This window comes from Copadichromis virginalis, linkage group LG17, assembly GCF_057382275.1.
Source record: "Copadichromis virginalis isolate Kocher_CV1m ecotype Utaka linkage group LG17, C_Virginalis_male_GT1.1, whole genome shotgun sequence".
Lineage (NCBI taxonomy): Eukaryota > Metazoa > Chordata > Actinopteri > Cichliformes > Cichlidae > Copadichromis > Copadichromis virginalis.
In genome coordinates this window covers 9,964,453-9,985,318 of record NC_140634.1, presented here as the reverse complement: position 1 = coordinate 9,985,318, position 20,866 = coordinate 9,964,453, and the positions used below count along the sequence as shown (strand labels likewise).

Below are 20,866 nucleotides of genomic sequence, written 5' to 3'. Positions count from 1 at the left end.
AAAATAGTAGGGATCACTTGTGAAGACTAATCTGCAGTGTTAAAGTTTAATTTTAATTTTTAATTTGTTATTTTACTTTAATCGTTTAGTTGTTACTTTTATTGAAGTAAGATGTCTCTCTCAGCAGGGCAGCCTCCAGATTTTTTTTAATGGGGTGGCCATATGGGGGGTCACTAAAAATATTGGGTTGGCACACCAAAAACAGAAGAGTGCAGGGGTGCAGCAGAGGGGAGGGGGTGACGCCTGGAAATTGTGAGGAACATGCAAAGTGACACAATCCGAATGACAAAAATTGTATAATCAGGAATAAATAACAAGTTAATGTTTCAACTCATTGCAGGGTGCCTTCCTCTCTCTTGTGCTCACGTTTATTAGAATTATTACCAACATAAGACAATCTTACCGGGGCGACCCTCAAATTTTGAGGGGTGGCCAGTGGCCCCCCCTGGCCCTCCTTAGTGGTGCCCTGTCTCTCAGGACTCATACTCTAAGCTGGATGGAGGAGGCAAACTGCTCTGCGATACTATGATATATCATACTATCTGCAAAATGGTAATGGGTTACAAGAAGTCACGAAAGTATATGAAAAATGTCATCAAATATTTAAGACAAAAGACAAAACAGAACCAGCCCTTTACTTTATGACAGCTCGATAACCAATAAAAAAATTGAACCAATACAAGCAGGCTCGTAAGCCAATCAAAACCAGAAAAGGGCGGGCGCTGGATTGTTGTGGTTGACGTTTTACTTCCTCTTTCTTTGCGGCGTGAAATCAATAAACTGCAGCAGCGAAGCTCAAGTAGGAAGAGAGGAGAATCCGCGAGAAAAGCGACTTCACGAAGGAAAACGTCTGTCGCATGTTTTATGTAGAAAGTCAAAAAAGTAAGAAGAACGAAAATAGTCGGTCGAAGAGCTCATGTGATGTGAAGTGAGACAATCGGGGGCTGCTGCTGCTCACAAGACTGCTGCATGTGATATCGATTACAGAAATAAGTCACAGGGATGACCACAGCCCTGCTTCGGGCCCACATGGACGGCTAGAAATTCAGGCTTGAATGCAGAGGTTTGTAGTGTGTTTTTTCTTTTTACCTTTATTACAACCGTGTTGTTCCCGCAGTTCTCTGAGATTTAATTGCGATAGTTTCGCCTTTCCCCCCCTGACTGATGTTAAAGTTTGAGAGAAAGTCTGCAGAAAGAGTTTTTAGCCTAATTCACTGGTCAAAAGTAAGTTGAATTGTGACGCAGACCTGCAGATCAGTAAAAAAAACAACAACTTTTCCTAGTAAACGCCAAAAAATATCTACCAAAGAAATGGAGGAAGTACACTTTCGTGTGAAATTCATGTGTGTGTGATATGATGTTTATGTGTAAAAAGTAAAAAAAAAAAAAAAACTGCACGAGAATTATATGTGCAAGTATGCAAATTAGTCCAATGTGTCAAATAAAGGAAAACTTTCCAGATGGCATCAGTCCTCATCGATAAACAATCCAGCGCCTGAGACTAAGTGCATCCCTTTTCTTGTAGTAGTCCTGTTTACCCTGATGGATGAAGCCTCTGAGAAACACAGATAAAGTAAGAATGAAGCACCTTAACTAATGTTTTGGGGTTTTTTTTTTTCTTGTTTTAAATTTCCACCTTGTACAGAGTCCTTTTGCCAGAAGACCAAACATGGTGCACGTCTACAACTGCCATCCTTTCTCCTCTCAGCAGATTGTGCAGGTAAAGTGAAACCTGACTGACGCTGATCCCATGTCAGCCGTGTTTTATTACCTATGCTCTCGTCTTCACTGCTTTCCCACTCTGTGGCTCAGGTGGAGAAGGAACCCGGACTGGTCTGCTGTGGAGGTGGAGCTATTTTTGTGGTGGCGACTGGAGGATGCAAGGTTGCTTTAATGTGCTTATGTTTACAGTTTGTGACCTTTTTAAAAATGTATTTATTTTAGTAATGACTTTGGTGGTAGCGAGGCAAAATAAGATAAAATAGTCAGCTTTGTGTTAAGCCTCTCCCACCAGATGTGCAAAGGTATTTGAGGGCATATCAGTCCCGTTAACTCCACTGGGACGAGTTAATTTCGCTCCAGACCACTTGAATTACATCATGCTCAAAGGTTATTATTGATGTTTTGTCTTCCTCATCTTACTTAAGCATTTAGTAACTAACCCTTTGTAGTAGCCTGACACTGTTGTGCTGAACTGAATCCAGGTGGAGGCGTACAATGTGGATGTGGAGGGCTGCCCCCTCATCTGCCGCTTTTCCACCATGGGCGCTGTGAGGAGCATCCAGCATAGCAAGATAGGTAAAGACATTTCCTGTCTTCCTCTACTCTCTGTACTGACATTCACTTTTTTGCTGTCTGTCTCCCATATGTGAGCAAAATGGCTTCAAGTGATGACAGTGTAAACTGGAAAGGCATCAAAAATAAAGACTCTAGACACTGAAAAATCTTGGGTTTTATCACTGCCTCCTCTGTGCTCACTCACTTCTAGGAGACTACCTGGTGACCATTGAGGAAAAGAACAATGCCACCTACCTGAGAGCCTACACCAACTGGCGTTACCAGGTACACAAGAACCATCTCGAGTCCAAATCACCCAAGAGTAAAAATAGGACAGAAACCTCCTTGTGGTTAGGGGAAAAAGTGGTTGCGAGGTGATTTTTCATTCGGCGGCAGATTGCAAGTAGTTGCAGTGACCAACTGGTTGGCCAGAGGTTGAATGCACACCACCTTTAACTAGGATTACCTCACTCTGGTGGTATGCAACCTGTCTCCAAGCAGTTGCAGTCCACCTAGAAATGACTGCGGTCAGTCTCACAAAGCGTAGCTCACAAAGGTTTGTAAATAACTAGCATCTAGATTACGAATGCAGATAGATGCTAACACATAATCAGTCAGTCAATCAGTCTGCTCTAATGGATGCAGATCATCTCCAATGTGTTTCATTGGAATGGCAAACTTGACTCGGCTCATTGTGAATTAGTTTAATTATGGTTCTATGCATAAATCTTATGTTGCTTTAATGTGATTAAACTAAGGAATATAATAAGCTTTTGTAAGAAAAAACTATCTCTCAGATTTAAACTGTGAATTTTTTGAAACTGGTAGTCAGATGTTGTTGTCAGATTGTTCTAGCTCTCTAGCTAGCTGTCTTAATTTGAACTGTACATCCTGTTATCTTCATATTGCAGTACACTATACAAAACCTTCAAATTGAGGTCACGAGCACCCTCAATCAGTCTCAATGGTCATATGTCCAAGCTTACCTATGTTAGAGACAGACTGTCAAAGCAAATGGTATAAAGGGCGTTTAAACATGTGCATAGTTATGGATAAATTATGCTGAGAGCAAGAAGAAATAAGCAAATTATATTCCACCAAAGGCAGTCTGCAGCTGTCATGTATATTGCTGTTTTCTAATTACACACTGGGAAATATGTTAATGCCTTATTTGCCCTCTGTTCAGGCAGAGGAGAAAGCCCGCGTTGGGGTTCGTTTGTTGGGCCACTTGCTGGGTGGAGCATCTGTGTGGGGTGGAGTGCAGATGGAGATTATTGAGATCCCTCTGTCAGAGCGGCCCATTGCCGTGTCTTGCTGCCCGGTTAGAGGAGACCTGCTGGTTGGCTCTGAGAACACTCTGGTTCTCTTTACGTTGAGACAACACAACCAGCAGAACCTGGTAAGAACTCAATTCTTAATCAAAGTTTACCTGCTTTATTAACGTTATGGAGTTTATCTGCATTTAAATTTACAATTCAATAATGTCTTTAATTTGTTAAAGACTGTTTATTTAAGTTTTTGTTACTTTTTTGCGCAAACCGGTGTAGCTTCTCTCTGATAAGGGTCGATTTCAAGGTGCTTCAACCTTTGTCTGCTGCTCCACAATACCTCCCACATTAATTTCAGTGCTTCTTAAGCATCTCCGTTGGGCTTTGGTCTTCCTCTCATGCTGGACTCAGGACAGAATGGATGCTGCATTTATTCAATACACCATTTTGTGGTACTGATTTGTGATATGGTGCTTTGTGTGCCAGATGGGAGTCTTTAATGGGCCAATTCAGGCCCCCACGCCTTATGTTTAACATCCCTGCTTTAAATAATATCTCTTCAATATAATATGACGTCTTGGACATAAAGATTTTTTTCCCGCACATACTGTTGGTAACTTGCACTCTTTTTTTAGAAGATTTTAAAGTATTTTCCAAATATGATGAGTACCTTTACAAGGTTTTGTTAAGGTGGCAGCTTAACACCATTTATTTTAATAGCTGGCTGTAAAAAGATCAAATGTTGTGGTAACGTCTCTCATCGAAAATGAGCAGACTCACTGATAACCTACACACTATGTTACACTGGAATAATGTTTGTTTCTTTGGGAGGAAAATCAGGAGAATCGGAGTCTTCAGAGCAGCTGGCCAAACACTCGGCAGCGCTGCGGTCAGAGTCAAGGTAACTAAAAAAACACACATTTATTAATTTTTTAAGATATTTTCAGTCAAACACTCATTTTGTATCGCAACTATCTACAAATCATCATCTGATCATTGATCAGAGAAGGATGTCTTACAATGAGCCGTGTGTATTTTATTTCATATGGCAAAGAGTTTACATTAGATGTGAATTAGGACTAAAAAGCTTCTGTTCAATAGGCCTGTTTTCTACCAACAGCTCAGTCTTCAAGTTCCAGCCAGAATCTTTCCGTCCTGGATTTTGAACGCTCCGTCATCCTGCACCTTCCAAAAATCACACCTAAGCAGGTGCTTTTCTTCACTTATTTTTATCTGTGACTGTGTCAAACTGTTATATCAACCATGTTCACTGCACCTATTTATATTTAAAAATGTAAGCCTTTTCTGAGTGGATAGCTTGCATTTACATAATGAGAGAAAGAGAACAATTTCTGTCGTACTGGGAAATTTCTAACTTAAGCAATTTTCCTTGTTTTTTTTTTTTTTCCTAAATATTTTGACCGCTAGGTGGCACTGTGCGACACATATGTGGCTGTGCAAGGAGAGCTGGAAGTCTTGATATTAAAACTGGATGAAACCTCTGAACCCCAAACCCTGGAGGAACCACTGGACACAAATAACGGTAACGGCACACATGTAAATGCTCTATAATGTGTTTTAAGTCGTGGCTTTGGGGTGATTTTTTTTTTCTATTTAACTAGAAAGGGATGAGTACAGAGACCTTTATGAATATGACTTACATTACTGAAGCTGTCAATTAGACATTTTTACAGAGTTCTCAAACATTCTTTTTGGTTTTATTCTACAGATTTAATACTAAGAAAACAACATAAAAAATGCATTCAAGCTCATACTTTGAAATTGTCCACATGCAGCAGAGCATGAGACATTTTATCAAATGTAGGAGTGACCTGTGATATGCAATCTGTGATCTTTCTGCATGCACAGCAGAATATCTGGAAGACCAGGCTGACTTTCTGGTTGTTCCGAGACACCAGGAGTTACTTGGCGATCGAGCTAAAGACTGCGACATCCCAGTTAGCATTGAAAAAACCGGGCTGGAAGAAGGAAGGCAGTATGCACTTTCTTACGTTCTTTTCAGGTGTGTCTGCACTTCTGAGTTTGTTCCTTAAGAATATTTCTCCCAGCTGAGGTTTGACTGAACTCCCTCCGGTCCTGCAGGCACTTTTCTCCAGAGTTCTTCCAAGGATGCAGCATGGATGAGATGCAGCTTCACTCCCTGCAGCTTTACCCATTGTTCACTGGTGAGTACAACATCAGTGTCGAGTTAACAGTGGAAGATGATCTGTTTTGAAATGAGGAGAAATGGAATTTTTTTTTCTGAGACTTTGTAGTATGTTCAGGAGTTTACATTCAGTCATCACAGGCATGAATCTCATGGTAATTTTGGACTTTTAATGATGTTTTGAACTCTTTGTTTTGCTCTAGTGTGAAATGATTGCACAGCACGCATCCTTAATGACTTTAAAAAAACATTGCATTTCAGTGAAGTGTCATACCATGACATTCATGCCCGTGATGAGTGCATGTAAAGCTTCATTGCTATAGAGATATCTCTGTGGTATTTCTACAGCACCTTCACATTTCGGTGCAGTTTTCTCATGTTGTAAAAAATAATCCTTTTTCTTTTTGTCCTTGTGTGCGTTTTTGCCCAATCATTGTTTTTGAGGGATTGTTACTCTCTCCCCAGGTAACCAGTCAGTGTCTCCCGATGAAGCGACATGTGTGTTCTGCTTCTTCTCCCTCCCCACCACGGGCTACCTGTACAGTCTGAAGGGTGGAGTTGAGCTCCTGTCAGCATATCAGTATCCAGAGAAGGTCCTGGAGGCGGCGCTAACAGACCACCTGTTGCACGTTATAACAAAGTATGTCTGCAGCCTTGAAGGAGCCTGCATTCTGTGTGTATTTACATTTTACACGGGTTTAAAAAAAATAGGGCTCTAAATTCAACAGTTCACCAAACATCAGATAGATTACCTTTTTCATCAAACCCATCAAGCCTTATTTCCATGATATTCCAATTATACCCAAATATAGAAAAGTTGGTGTGTATTTTTTAATCTGTGGTTCTTACTTTCTTTGTGGATTACAAGTACATTTCTCTGTGTGGCTGGTAGGAGTGCATTGCAGTGTTTTACAGTACGATGTGCAGCTCTAGCAGCCAGGATTGAAGACCCCTACATCGATACGACCATGAAGGTATGAGCCTGGCATTTACAATAAGCGAAGCTAATTTAAAAGAAAGTTCAGCCTCAGTGCTCCCCTCACTGCAGAGATCCAGTTGGTGGCGCTAATATCTGTATGGATTGTTATTACATGTCTGTAAATGAGAACACATTTAACATTTGTGTGTGTGTGTGTGTGTGTGTGTGTGTTTGTAAGGCCTGCCCACCCTGCAGCCTGGAGGTCTGTGCGCTCAGGATGCAGCTCTTCATCGGCCTGCGGTCGATGTGCGTGTACGGGCGCCATGTCATCCTGCTCTCTGCCGCCGACGCAGAGACACCGGAGGAGACCGAACGCGGCACACAGCGCAGGGGCCTGTAAGTTGTACGCACAAACACGCCGCCATGTTGATTTGTACACCTTTTGATTTTTAAAGGCTTTTTCAGGTTTGACCTCAGATACTTCCCTGCAGTTACTTGCATGTGCATGCATGTACGCACAAACATTTGAACATTTATGAGCCTGTTTACTGTATGTGTGTACGTGTGTGTTGTTGTTATTATAGCGAGTTGAAAGAACACAACATGCTGACTGGTATTTTCCTGGCGGTGGGAATTGATCCCGCAACCACGCCAGCTCTGGAGAGCCTTCTATCACGCCCCTTACTGTAAGACAAACCCAAAACCCATCCAACCCCCGTCCTTGTTGTCACTTTCAGGCCAAGCTGCAATGACGAGACCCTCAAAACACTCTCGTTCTCAAATGAAATCTTTATAAAGTCCCCTTCTGTAACCCTTGTTAATCTTATGTTACAAGACTAAATGATTCTTCTTTGCTTCTGTGTAGAGGTTAGAGGAACTCCATTAAAAACATTTTAAAAAACTAAAAGGACTCCAAGAACACAAACCTCCACCAAGGGAGGTCACTTTCTAAGCAGTATTTACTCTTTAAGGTAATAGTGTTGTATTTTGGGTACATTTGTATATCTCTGTTCTTTTTAAACGTACTTTAAGGAGTTTGCAGTGCAGCAAAAATAAGCAAAGCGTGAAGGTGTTTGTTATTTGCCCTGCTGAAACCTATTTTTTTATGTTAATATAGGACATGTGTGGGATTCAATTCATTTTTTAGTAAAATTAATTTTTGATCACAAGTTTATTTAAGAAACATAGTTTTTTAAAGCCGTGCAACCTTCAGATCAATCTATTGATTGAAGAGAGGTCAGAGGTCAAATTTTACATATTTTAAATACTTATACGGTACTTTCTTTATGTTGACAATACACACCACACTTGTAAGAATCATAGTTTCTTAGTTATAAGCTTTTTGTCAACCAATAAATCATGGTGTTGATTTTAAGGACCTTGGTGGATGTAAGGCAGAATTTGAACGTATTGTTAACATGACCCGACTCTACTAACTTTTATCAGCATCCATTCAAAACTTGTCCAGCTATCGTGTTGACAGACAGAAAGAAATGCAAATATACCAAAAGCATAACCTAAAATCACAAACAACATATTATTTAATTGATAAGAACTTAGTGATCATGCCGTTTGATATAGAAAATAAAGAAAGGCAAATATAAAATTATATAAAAATTTAAAATCGCTTTTTTTTGGATTCATAAGAAATAAAGAACTAGCAGAAAAGGTCTTAAGCAAGTAAGTTGCATGTTTTGTGAAGAAGTTCAGAAACCCTGTGACAGTATGCAGTCAGTCATTTCTGTTTAAAAAATGGTAAATGGTCTGTATTTGTATAGCGCTTTACTTGGTCCTAAGGACCCCAAAGCGCTTTACACTATACACAATCATCCACCCATTCACACACTGGTGATGGCAAACTACATTGTAGCCACAGCCGCCCTGGGGCGCACTGACAGAGGCGAGGCTGCCGGACACTGACGCCACCGGGCCCTCTGACCACCACCAGTAGGCAACGGGTGAAATGTCTCGCCCAAGGACACAACGACCGAGACTGTCGGAGCTGGGGCTCGAACCGGCAACCTTCCGATTACAAGACAAACGCCCAACTCTTGAGCCACGATCGCCCCAAAAAACCAAATGATTAAAGTGTTTGTGTGAGTTTTGCAGCTTGGTCTAAAAGAGACAGCACTTCCTGTTTTAGTTTCTAAACCTAGCCATGGTAACCTGCCTAACTGCCCTCGGTGTGTGTTTGTCTTTTTTTTCTCACAAACTAATCGTGTTAGAATTGACCTAAAAAGACAATTTTATCACTGAGGTTCCTGGATTCCTGTAACTCTTTCTCTTTGACTGACACGGATGCACACACACAAGCCCCTCACCGTGTAACAAACACCTCAACATACCCTTGGTATGAAGCTCCTGTTACCCTGTTCACTAACTGTTTGTTAAAGCTGGGCAGACACTTAACAAACAGCTGAATTATGCTGTGAAGTGTTAGCCACTGATGTAGCACAGCGCATGTAGAGAGCTAAACGATCATAGTTGTCTATCTGTAGCTTCACGTGATCTAAATGTGCCAAAAAATTAGGTATAATCTGCAGTTTACCAGATGGCAGGGGAGGAAGACAGGACAAAAACATCATTAATAACTAATAATTAAATGGAAAGTGGTGTATCAATCTAGACCTACTGCAGTGTTACTAAGCGAGGAGCCAGGGGCACTTACAGTCTCACAGGCTACCATTGTACTCGTTGGTGTCAAATGATAAACCTGTTTAAAGATGAACAGGCAATAATTGGTTCTAAAAACTGAGAGCAAATGAAGCAGATCTTATAGGCTAGATTATGTCCTCATGATCATTCTGACAGTTGTTTAGTGTGTGCCCAGTTTAATAGTTTGTTTGAATTTGTAAAATTGTGTCTGTACTGTCTTGTTGATGTCCTGTAAAGGCAATTTTTTTTTTAATAGTTAAAATATCTACAACAGATCACAACAAAGGTGGGTATAAGTACAGGATTCTTCCTGTGTATGTTGTGACTCAATGGTCAAAATCTTTGCTAATTTTTCTATATGTTGCTGTGTAATGTTTGATCTCAGGAGCAGGAGGTGGACAGTGTCTTCTACCAAAGAAAGCAGTGCAGCGGGACATGGATGGAACCTCTATGTTGTGGACACCGTCCCCCCCTTTACTCTCTACCAGGAGATGGTAACTCTCATTTGCCCAAATTGTGTGTTGCGCAACTGTTGATGATGAATATGAAAAAGTAAACAAATACAGATCTGCTGTGCAATCACTTGTGATTTGTGTGTTTTTCAGGTTGAGTACAGTCAGCGTTATGCAGAGACCAACCCACAGGCCCAGAGTCTGCGACACCTCCTCAGCGAAGCTCACCTCCTCCTGCGTGCTGCTCTACTACACGCATCAGACGAGCAACAGACGGGCCCAGGTGGCCCAGCAGATCACAGGACAGATCGACAAGTGCTGGAGGAGGCGCTGAGGGAGAACTGTGCCCAGCTGGGAGACAGTTTCAGCAGGTAACACACAACCAACATTCTGTATTGATAATAACATTTTATGGGTTTTTAAATGTGTTCAGTCAATGAGATTTTACTCTGTTGGACACCTTTACCTTCAGTTTTTGTATTTTCTGGCTATTTTATTAAAATTTGTTTCAGCAAAACTTTTAATCTCTTCTTTTCTCTAAGGGGCGGTCAGAGGGAGTGTCACCTTGCTCTGCCGTACTACAGGATGTCTGGTCTGTCACTCACAGAGGTCATGTCCAGGAATCGGCCATTTCCGGGCAGCCCTTCCTCCTATGGCCCTGGCTTCCTGTTTTACCTGAAACATTTCCTGTTAGAAGACTCAGAGCAGACCCTCAGTCAGGTACACAAGATCTAAATGAGCATGATTTAACAAGTTGAGGAGATTACTTTTTCACACAGCTGGTCAGCTTTTTTCCCTTAATAATTTAAATAATGATTTTAAACCATTTTGTAATTACTTAGAATGTCTTTGTCAAATATTAAAATTTGTTTTAAACATGACAAATATGCACAACAAACCTTAAGAAATTAGTAAGGGAACAAAAAAATACAAAATATTGAATCAAAAGACACGGGGAACCTTTTTAATCTTTCTTTCCCTGCAGGAAGCAGCTGATCAGGTCATTGACATTTTCAGCCAATCAGAGCCTGTAATGCTCATAAGCATGTGCACCAGCCCCTGCATGATAAATGTCAGTCCTGCTCGGACGCTGCAAATTTTACAAAATCTGGAGGACTCGGTGGGCGTGTCGGTTTCACTGACAATCACCATGGCTACCATGATGCTGCGTTTGGGTGACCTGCAGCAGTACACACAGCTGATGGAGAGACACGCTGAGGTCAGGATTTCACTTGTTTTCTTTGGTGTACTAACTGCTCAAGGTGCAGTGCAAGGTCAAAGTTTGCTACATGATATTGCTTCTTTTTTTTTTTAAATTGTATGTCCATATTTTTTTTTTTTATATTATATACTTTTCCACACAAAATGGACCAAAATAAAGAAAGTTGGTCCCTTTCCATTCTGTGCGTAGATGCTGCTAGTGTACGGGTTTATCGAGGAGCCGAGGCTGCTGCTCTATGGTGGATGTGCAAACCAGCATAGACGTGTTTATCCCACAGCTTTAACCCGCCAGATGGCCGACTCTCAGCCTGGACTGCTGGTGGCTGCCATGGTGGCTTTACATGAGAACAGCAAAGTTAAGCTGGAAGAGGCTGATCACATATTCAAGGTACTATTGGCACCTGGAAGTGCAGTGCCTGGAGGATAGTATATCAACCCGCTGATTTGTATTACTGCCTTTCTACACTTGGATGTAGAATTAATTTCAGTTTTGCAGAATCTGATGCTTTCTACGCTTTTAGGAGCTGCGTTGTGAAAACAGCCTGCAGGTCGACTTCTGGGAGGCGATGCTCATGGCATCATCAAATGACGCTGTCATTCAGGAGCTTCTGTTTCGGCTGGCTTCTGTCTACATCGACCGTCTAACAAATACAAAGTCAGAAAAGCACACAGCTCCAAAGCGCAAGTCACTGAAAAGTGCTGATGACCTGGTACGGCTACTTGGTGGTCTCTGTTTAGTAACCCCCCCCCCCCCAATTCTTTTAATTTGTTCAATAACCAGATTATAAAGACACGAGTTTCATGCAATCAGCTGCTCCCATGTTTGTGTCTGTTCCAGGTCAACTCGTGCTCTCATTACGGTGCTTTGTATCCATGGCTCATTCTTCTAAGTCCAACAGACATTACCAGTTCCCAACACTTGGAGGCGCTGCACAAACTGCAGGTATTTTCTAAAGTCTGCTTTGACTGCATGGATTCAATACAGTTAAGTCCATAAATTTTTAGACAGAGGCAACTTTTTTTCTAATTTTGCTTCTATGTTACAACAATGTATTTTAAATGAAACAACTCAGATGCAGCTGGAGTGCAGACTCTGTATAAAAATGTGAGGAACTAAAGTGTTTTTTAACACAATCCCTTCATTTCAGGTGCTCAAAGGTTACTGAAAATAAAATGTTAATTTCTAATACTTGGTTGAAAACCTTTTGAAAACCCTTTGCTGTCAATGACAGTCTTGAATTCATGGACTTCACCAGATGCTGGGTTTCCTCCTTTTTAATGCTCTTCCAGGCCTTCCCTGCAGCTGCTGTTTGTTTGTGGGATTTCTGTCCCAAGTTTAGTCTTCAAGAAGTAAAATGCATGATCACTTGGGTTAAGTAACTGACTTATTCAGATACACACTGTCTGCTCCAATCCAAAAAAAAAAAAATACAGCCAAAGCAACCCAGGAGTTCATTAAAGCAAAGAAGTGGAATATTCTTGAATGGAAAAGTCAGTTACTTAACCCAAGTGATCATGCATTTTACTTCTTGAAGACTAAACTTGGGACAGAAATCCCACAAACAAACAGCAGCTGCAGGGAAGGCCTGGAAGAGCATTAAAAAGGAGGAAACCCAGCATCTGGTGAAGTCCATGAATTCAAGACTGTCATTGACAGCAAAGGGTTTTCAAAAGGTTTTCAACCAAGTATTAGAAATTAACATTTTATTTTCAGTAACCTTTGAGCACCTGAAATGAAGGGATTGTGTTAAAAAACACTTTAGTTCCTCACATTTTTATACAATCTTTTTGTTCAACAAAGAGTGCACAAAAAGATTGTATAACTAACTTTTCCATTCAAGAATATTCCACTTCTTTGCTTTAATGAACTCCTGGGTTGCTTTGGCTGTATTTTTTTTTTTTTTGGATTGGAGCAGACAGTGTGTATCTGAATACCTCAGAATTCATTTGGCTGTTTCTGTCCTTTGCCACATCATCAATAAACACCAGTGTCACTGTCCCATTAACACCCATGCATGTCCAAGCCATCACACTACCTTGGATGATGAGCTGTTTCACACCTTCTCCATACATTTTTCTTTCCATCATTTTGGTAGAGGTTAATCTTGGTTTCAGTTTTCCAAACAGTGTTTTTCCTGAACTGGGCTGGCTTTTCTAGATGTTTTTTTTTTTTTTAAATCAAAGTCCAATGTAGCCTTTCTATTTTTGAGGATTATGAGTGGCTTGCACCTCGCAGTGAATCCTCTGTATTTACTTTCATGCAGTCTTCTCTTTACTGTAGACTTGGACATCGATACGCCGACCTCCTGGAGAGTGTTGTTCACTTGGTTGGCTGTTGTGAAAGGGTTTTCTCATCACCATGGAAATGATTCTGTGATCATCCACTACTGTTGTCTCCTGTGGGTGTTCAGGTCTTTTAGCGTTGCTGAGTTCAGCAGTGCTTTCTTTCTCCAAAAGTTGATTCTGTTCATCTGGATGTAGCGTTTTCAGTGGGAGGAACATTTCGTCACTCATCCAAGTGATTTCTTCAGTCTCAGCTGACTGCAGGTTTCCCCAATCTTATAAATAGTACGTTTGCATAATGACTGAAACTAGCACCACTGTAGGAACAATGGGCTGTAAGGTCAGTTCCTTCATCATAATTATGCAAATTCTCATGATCATTGATCAACAACTACTGATCAAGGCCCGCTGATCAAAGACCACCAATGGCCATGAGTACCATTCACCATCTTTCACCATCTTACAATGCTATGATTGCAGCCATTCCCCAACTCTCTGTGAATGGTACTCATGGCCATTGACAGCTCACTCGGCACTGCCGAGTAAAGGGGACGTGTCCAAATGAAGCCCATGTCAAGGCCTGTATGGTTCTTCAGAATATCACGTGACGAATGACCAATGACTCTCTGAAATGATGTGTCCGGTTATGTGATTGGAGCTGCTGAAAAGATGTGAAAATTAGTTTTTTGCATGAACTGGATCTGAGGTGATTCCGAGGATCATCACGAGAGCGCACGGAGATTGTTAGCGAATTATGGAGCAACCGAAAAGGTCGAATAATATTAGCAGTTAGGGGGCATTTTGACATGCTATAGCCCAATAATAAGTCTTAAATCAGTCTTAGAGAGGATGGTTAGTAAGAGGTGTGTGTGTGTGTGTGTGTGTGTGTGTGTGTGTGTGTGTGTGTGTGTGTGTGTGTGTGTGTGTGTGTATATTATACAGGACCTCATATCGGTATTCTCCAATTGATACATCTTTACATTTATATATCGACTGTTATGTCAGCCCCTTGCGTTATCACAGTAGGGCTGCTGTACATGGAATGACCAGCAGATGTCAGCACATCCAAATGAGCTGTTAAACGTTGCTTTGTGTGATCTGCCTTTTGGTGAACCGATTGGCCGGAAAGATTTGACACATTCACGGGGCTTCATCACACCATCACTACTATAGTACCACTTTCTCAGATGGGTTTTTTCTGTTTACGCAGCTTAAGGATGGTTTGTTTCACCTGCACAGAGAGCTCCTTTGACTGCATGTTGTCGGTTTACAGCAAAAAAACAGGTCTATCAACTCCAGGCCTTTGATCTGCTTAATTGATAATGACATAACAAAGAAAATGCCCACACCTGCCCATGAAATGGCATTTGAGTTAACTGTCCGATTACTTTAAAAAGAGGGTGGAACATGTTAACAAGCTAAAACTCCTCAACCCTTCATCCAATCTTAATGTGGATATCCTCAAATGCAATCCATTGATCTCCATTATATAACTATAATTGGAAGATATTTCAGTAAACAGGTAAAATAAGAAAAAACACTTTGTCATTGTCCAAATATAGTTGGACCTTAGTGTATAACAGACTAATGCAGCCACTGAGACATCACTGAATTGCTGCCCAACCTGTGCAGGAAACACAATTTCTTCTACTCGGTTGTGAAGAGACCCCTTTTTTTCCTGTTCACAATAAAACCCTTAAATGCTTTTACAATAAAACCCTCAGTACTCCTACAGCAGTAAATGAAACTCCTGTTGAGAAAGTGCTGATAGTTGTGGTTTATGCCTTTTTATAAAACAAAACAAATATCCCCAGTGCATTCATTATGAAGAGGGAAATCTATTTTGTTTGTTGCTGTAAATGTTTCCTTCTGCTATAAATTTGGGAGCTGTTTTTTGGAGCCATCTTCAACTGGCCATTGAAGTAACTGCGCTTTTCAGCCCCCGGGGACTTTCAGTGTGTGACAGTTTAATGCTTTTCAGCATCTTTATTACTAACACACACAGTTGCTGTTCTGAAACACACACAGCTGCAGCTTTTCAGCCACCAGCCAACTACATACCGACTACAACAAGACAGTCAGGAACTGCTTTTATGCCGGCGAGGCATGATTGCCAATGCCGCGTAGGTGTGTCCATCTCACCTGCAGAGGCACTGCAGACAACACCCCGCCACAGTGACAAATACATTTTGTTTGTGACAAACGTTTGACTTGTCTCAGCTGGCAAAGCACAGGTGTACAATTGATGGCTGCATTCCACGTAGGGTGATGCCCTATTCATGGTCATTACTGGAACTTATAGTAATACGGGGCCATCATGCATTCCATGGCTTGTGAACTTGTTGCAATAAATATGTAGGTCAGTGACATTTGAAGAGAAAACATTTTATCTGTGCTATCAGTAGTGGACTTGGTGACATATAGCAGTTTATTTATGTTTCTTTTTCTTCTCGTGGACTTTAATTTAAAATCTAGCTGCTGTTATTCTGTAATTGTATTTTTAAGTGTTCCTGTTTGTGTGTGCAGTCTCTGCTGTGTGGTCCATCTCTGTCTGTGGGCTCTGTCGTGCCTTTGTTGGAGCGCCTGTCAGACGAAACCTTATGGGGCTTCAGCCTGCACCTCCTTTGCGCTACCAGAAGGGGGCAGTATGATAGGAGCATTGAGAAGTTGCTGGACAGATGTCCTCAAGCGATCATACCCTACGCCAATCACCAGTTACAGGAGAAAAACATGGTCTGTACTGATCACGGGGCTTACATTTGAAGTCTGTAGCTACACTTTTTAGTTTATTTTTAATTTCGCACCTAATTCAACTCCCGTCTCAATCACGTCTAATCTCCGCAGGCACTTTGGTGGCAAAAGCTCCTCCCAGAGCTTTGTGATCGCACAAGAGCAGCCTCAGACAACAGCATCCTCCTGGCTGCTCTCAAAGGTAGAGGTATTTTTCCAAAGAGCTTTCACTTTCGTTTAAAACAATTAGGATTTGCTGTGCTTTCGTCAGTCATGACTCACTAATGACCTTGTATTGTTCAGACTTATAATTTTATTACGCGGCAAAGCCGTCTGGCAGGTTTGAAAATTTTTTTGACATGAAATGAATTCACATTAAATCCCTACTTTAAGTCACATCCTCAGCTATTCAGAACCCTGTAATTAATAATGGATTCCGTGCTCAGGGAACAGATTTGAATCATTTAAACTGTAGAATACAATATTAAAATGACAAGCAATGAAGTCATCTTAGTCCAGATCTTCAAACAGTTTCAACAGTTTAATCAGTTTAATGGTCTAAAACTTAAACTGGTTCTTAAAAAAATAGCTGGATGTAATTTTATTTTACCATTTGGTCTTTGTTTTTGTGTGCCAAGCGACTTCATTCAGTCATTCATCTTGGTTGAAAAAGTGGTTCTCAAGAAAGCCCAAACCCCCTGTCTGTCTGTTCTGTGTAGTCATGTTTTGAACAGACACCGTCAATCGTCCTCTTTTCAAAAGCAAAATTGACTGCCTGCATGAAATGTGTTCAGGGAACATCAGTAAATTGTAACTTCAGCAACTAAATTGCTGTCATTGGGAAAGTGTTGGATATCTGTGCTGGGGAATGAATAGCAATTCATTACAATATGATTAAACAAAGTGAACTCTGAGGGTGTAGCAGGGTTGGGTAGACTGGGCACACCCCAAGCCACTTCTGTAAGTGGATATATTATGATGGGAATTAAAGAAATATCAGGAAATTACTTACTGATACTGGCAAAGAAACTAGAAGTATGAGGAAGTAACATCTCCTGTGTGTGTGTACTTGAGTTTAATGAGACTTGTTTTTTGTCAACAGAGACGCTTGTCGTAGTTGCTATGGAGATGAGCCCCGCAGAATTCCTGGAGCTCATCCCTGATGATGGCACAGCATCATACTTCTTGCCACACCTGTTGACGTGCAGCCAGAGACAAGTGCTGGCCTGAAGTGTGCATACACACACACACTGAATACTGAGAAAACATTTCAGAAGAGTCCTCAGAGTTGTGTTTTTTGGCCAGCCACTGTGGATGACTCAACTTGCAGTATTTAAACTATTTGTTTGATATCAAGCAATCATGTATTATAAGCACTGTGCAACTAAACTCAAAGGCTTTAGAGTACTATGGTGGACATATCTCCTATTTGATGTGATTGAACAAATACAGGAACAGGCCTGCCGGGGGTGTACTATGTGAGATTAATGGCTTAGTGAGGTGTGTTTAGAGTTTAGGTTTAAAACCAGTTCCATTATCATAAATTCTGTTAATGAAAGCACGCACCATGGTTAGATCACTACCCAAGAGAACTTTATATATGCAGACCTGTTGGTTGGTACGTTAGTAACGCCACTTAACCTAAACCATGCAGTTAGGTTACTCATGCTTTCTCTCTCACATTGTCACTGGAATTTACAGGTGTTTGGTTACTGATGCAGCAAATGTTCACATACGGTATTCTTTTATGTTTGGTCACTTACCAGTTGTTTTTTTTAATTGCCGATAATCAGTTATAAATTCACAAGAAAAGAACACTTTTCTGCACTCTGCAAAAGTTGATTCTGTTCATTTTCAGTGGGAGAAACGTTTCGTCAGGCTTCTTCAACAACCACTGATCAAAGGCCATGAGTACAATTCAGATTTGGGGAATGGGTGCAATCACAGCATTTGTAAGATGTACCCTTCCTCGATTCAGAGATGGTCTTTCCCTTTTCACGTAAATGGCCTCCTTGACTCCCCGTTCAAACCAGCATCCCTTCCTCATCAGGATGTGTACATCCTCATCATGGAAAGAGTATCCACTGGCCTGTAGGTATAAAAAGACTGCACAGTCCTGGTATGAGTGGCGAAACGTTTCTCCCACTGAAAATGCTACGTCCAGATGAACAGAATCAACTTTTGGAGATTTACGTACCTGGATGATTGAGCAGGCATTAAGACACTTTCCTGCACGGTTTCTCTTTTGCTGGATTTGTTCCACCTCACTCATTTTGCTTTTTGGCATGATATTTTCTTGTATGTTATTAAAGTTTCTCAACCCTGAAGTGGAAAGCCCAGATTACTAGTGAAGCTGCACTAGGTTTTCTACATCAAGCTCTGTTAGTAACAGAGGTTATCAACAATCTCATATGTCTGAGCGACGCAAAGAAAGCCTTCCTACACTGAAGTTGCTTCATAGTATCCCCTTTAGGTCATGGAGAGCTTTTAGCAATGTCCCTCCTCAGGGCTGAAGCCTGTTTATCTGGTTTTATGGAGTCGGGGTGGGGTTGTTTGCAGAACTGTCGATATGTAGATATCGTTTTGTTTTCCCGTTCATAATCTACTATCACTGGCCACGTTGTTAGGTACACCTTGCTAGTACTGAGTTGGAGCTACTTCTCTCATCAGAGTGTACTTAGCATTGAACAGGTGTACCTAACAAAGTGGCTGTTGAGTCTATGTGTTTATGAAACACTTTAAAATACTGTTAGAACTGCAGAGGAACATTCAATTTATTTATTTTTTTTAAACTAAAGTTCTTAAGTGTGGAGATTTAGAAGTGAGTGACCTTTGAGCACTGATTTGTCCACTGATTTTTTTTTTTTTTAAACAATTGCATGGATGTCTGTTAAGTGATAATGCTGTTCAGATAAACGGTAAATACATACCTCAACACATACCGGCGTCTTCTTCCTGCTGTATTTACTGTGTATCTGGTTGTTCAGTGATGACGCGACGAATCCTACTTCCGGGTCTAAAGTAGTCTGCGTTTAATATGGCTTTTGTGTTGTTAACATGTTTAATGTTATGTATTTTCTTCTATTTAATCTCAAAAAGCTCCTAAAACAGTCAGTGATCACTGTTGACCTCCCTCGGCTTTTATTACCGCTAATCATTTATTTAAGCTCAGTTTTTAAAACCTTAGGATGTAACTACAGCCCAGCCCATGCAGCAGTATATGAATGACTAACCTCGTATTGTGGATGGATTATCTCAGTTGTTCTCCTGGCTGAAGTTTGGTCCTTTTACAGCATCTTGCCATGCGATTACATTTGTTCCTGACCACCGAGAACACTCACGTTAACTTTTATCGAGTGGAAAAAAAGTTAGCTTGTTTATATTATGCTAACATAGCTGTGTCGCTAGCGGTCACGTAGCACATCATTATATACCAGCTAGCCCAACTTCAGTAACCCTACAAACGTCACTGCTGTTTAGTTTTCTGTCTTCATTTATGCTGGAAGTGATAGCAGAGCTGTACGTTTTAATTTGTTTCCAAAACCCCGCAGTCAGGACATGTTATATTGTATTTAGATAGAAGCTAGCGAGCTAACTTCCTGCTAACTTCTAACTCCGTTAAATGTCATAAATTCCGTTTTCATGGATGCCTGGATGTTAAACTCAATTGTTACACCTGGTAGAGCAGAACGCTGATCATTTTATTAAAGATGAAAGACTTTAGACAGTTTTTCAACTCTCAGTAATGCCATAGTGATCGTTTGATATATGGACCTGCAGCGGAGTTTAGACCCAGACAGGCTAGTGACGTCAGACTGAACAATCGGATTGTCACAGAGTGTGAAAGTTTAGTTTTGGCCACAGAAAGTTTAAACCTGTTTGTCACAAACAAGTGTTACATATCATCTGAGTATGCAGCAGATATAGAGATACTGTATCCAAGCAGCTGCCAACCAGTCTACCATTGCAGCAGCTAACTTTCCATGAACAGCTGAAGCGGCCAGAAAGTGTTTGTGAAGTAGTTGGGTTCTGCAAACACTTTAGGATTCAGGTAAACAATAAGCACAGTAGAACAAATATTGGTTTTGTGAACAAAATCATTTATCATAATCAATTACATCTTCTCCATTGAACGCCTTTTAAAACTTATTTGAATATTTCATCGTGTAAATCAACAACTAAGACCCGAACTCCTTCATTGCATGCATTTTTAATTTTTCTTTGCTATTTGGGTTGATTGGGACCTAAAGAATGTAAAAACAAAGAATTACCAGATTTTTTTTTTTTTTTTTTTACACCTAATTTTTGTTTTTGAGAAAAATGAGATCCACATATGAGGACATTTGTATCAAATTTTGATAGAACAGTGGCAGTATAATGTCCTCGTAAGTGAATATCAGGCCCTTGTAGAAATTTTTTTTTTAAAAATTAAGTATTTTGGTCTAGACGTCCCAAAATGTGATGTCCACATATGTGGACACCAGGTCCTAGGAGGTTAAGGAAGAGGAAATGTTGAGCAGAGGAATGCAGTCAAGTGAGGGTTATGAGGAATCTGTCTTCACACAGCTGATTCCTCATAACCCGGGGCGATCGTTATCGGTTACAGTTCGTCTTGTGTCCGGAAGGTTGCCGGTTCGAGCCCCGGCTCGAACAGTCTCGGTCGTTGTGTCCTTGGGCAAGACACTTCACCTACTGGCCTTCACCTGATGGCCAGAGGGGCCGATGGCGCGATATGGCAGCCTCGCTTCTGCCCCAGGGCAGCTGTGGCTACAACTGTAGCTTGCCTCCACCAGTGTGTGAATGTGAGAATGAATGACTAGTGGAATTGTAAATCGCTTTGAGGGCCCCGAAAAGCAATCCATTATTATTATTATCATAACCCTGGTAAGTAAAT

The 20,866-nt window shown here is 40.9% G+C and overlaps 1 protein-coding gene across 4 annotated transcripts; it reads left to right on the top strand.

The window, feature by feature from the left end:
* The first annotated feature begins 712 nt into the window (after positions 1-712).
* hps3 (HPS3 biogenesis of lysosomal organelles complex 2 subunit 1) lies at positions 713-18,911 on the top strand. 4 transcript variants are annotated; one of them, XM_085436108.1, is made up of 25 exons: positions 713-1,063; positions 1,646-1,720; positions 1,813-1,884; positions 2,205-2,298; positions 2,489-2,562; positions 3,464-3,676; positions 4,386-4,446; positions 4,666-4,754; positions 4,974-5,088; positions 5,415-5,568; positions 5,649-5,731; positions 6,178-6,352; positions 6,605-6,686; positions 6,870-7,027; positions 7,216-7,317; positions 9,672-9,780; positions 9,892-10,109; positions 10,281-10,458; positions 10,724-10,957; positions 11,150-11,347; positions 11,481-11,669; positions 11,798-11,902; positions 15,769-15,975; positions 16,087-16,174; positions 17,075-18,911. In XM_085436108.1, exons 2-25 carry the CDS (start codon positions 1,670-1,672, stop codon positions 17,200-17,202), a joined length of 3,177 nt encoding a protein of 1,058 aa, XP_085292234.1. In that variant the 5' UTR covers positions 713-1,063; positions 1,646-1,669; the 3' UTR covers positions 17,203-18,911. The 4 variants fall into 4 exon arrangements, with proteins under 4 accessions (XP_085292234.1, XP_085292233.1, XP_085292232.1 ...); XM_085436107.1 differs by having other exon boundaries at positions 4,377-4,446; positions 5,418-5,568; XM_085436106.1 differs by having other exon boundaries at positions 4,377-4,446.
* Positions 18,912-20,866: the final 1,955 nt, after the last annotated feature.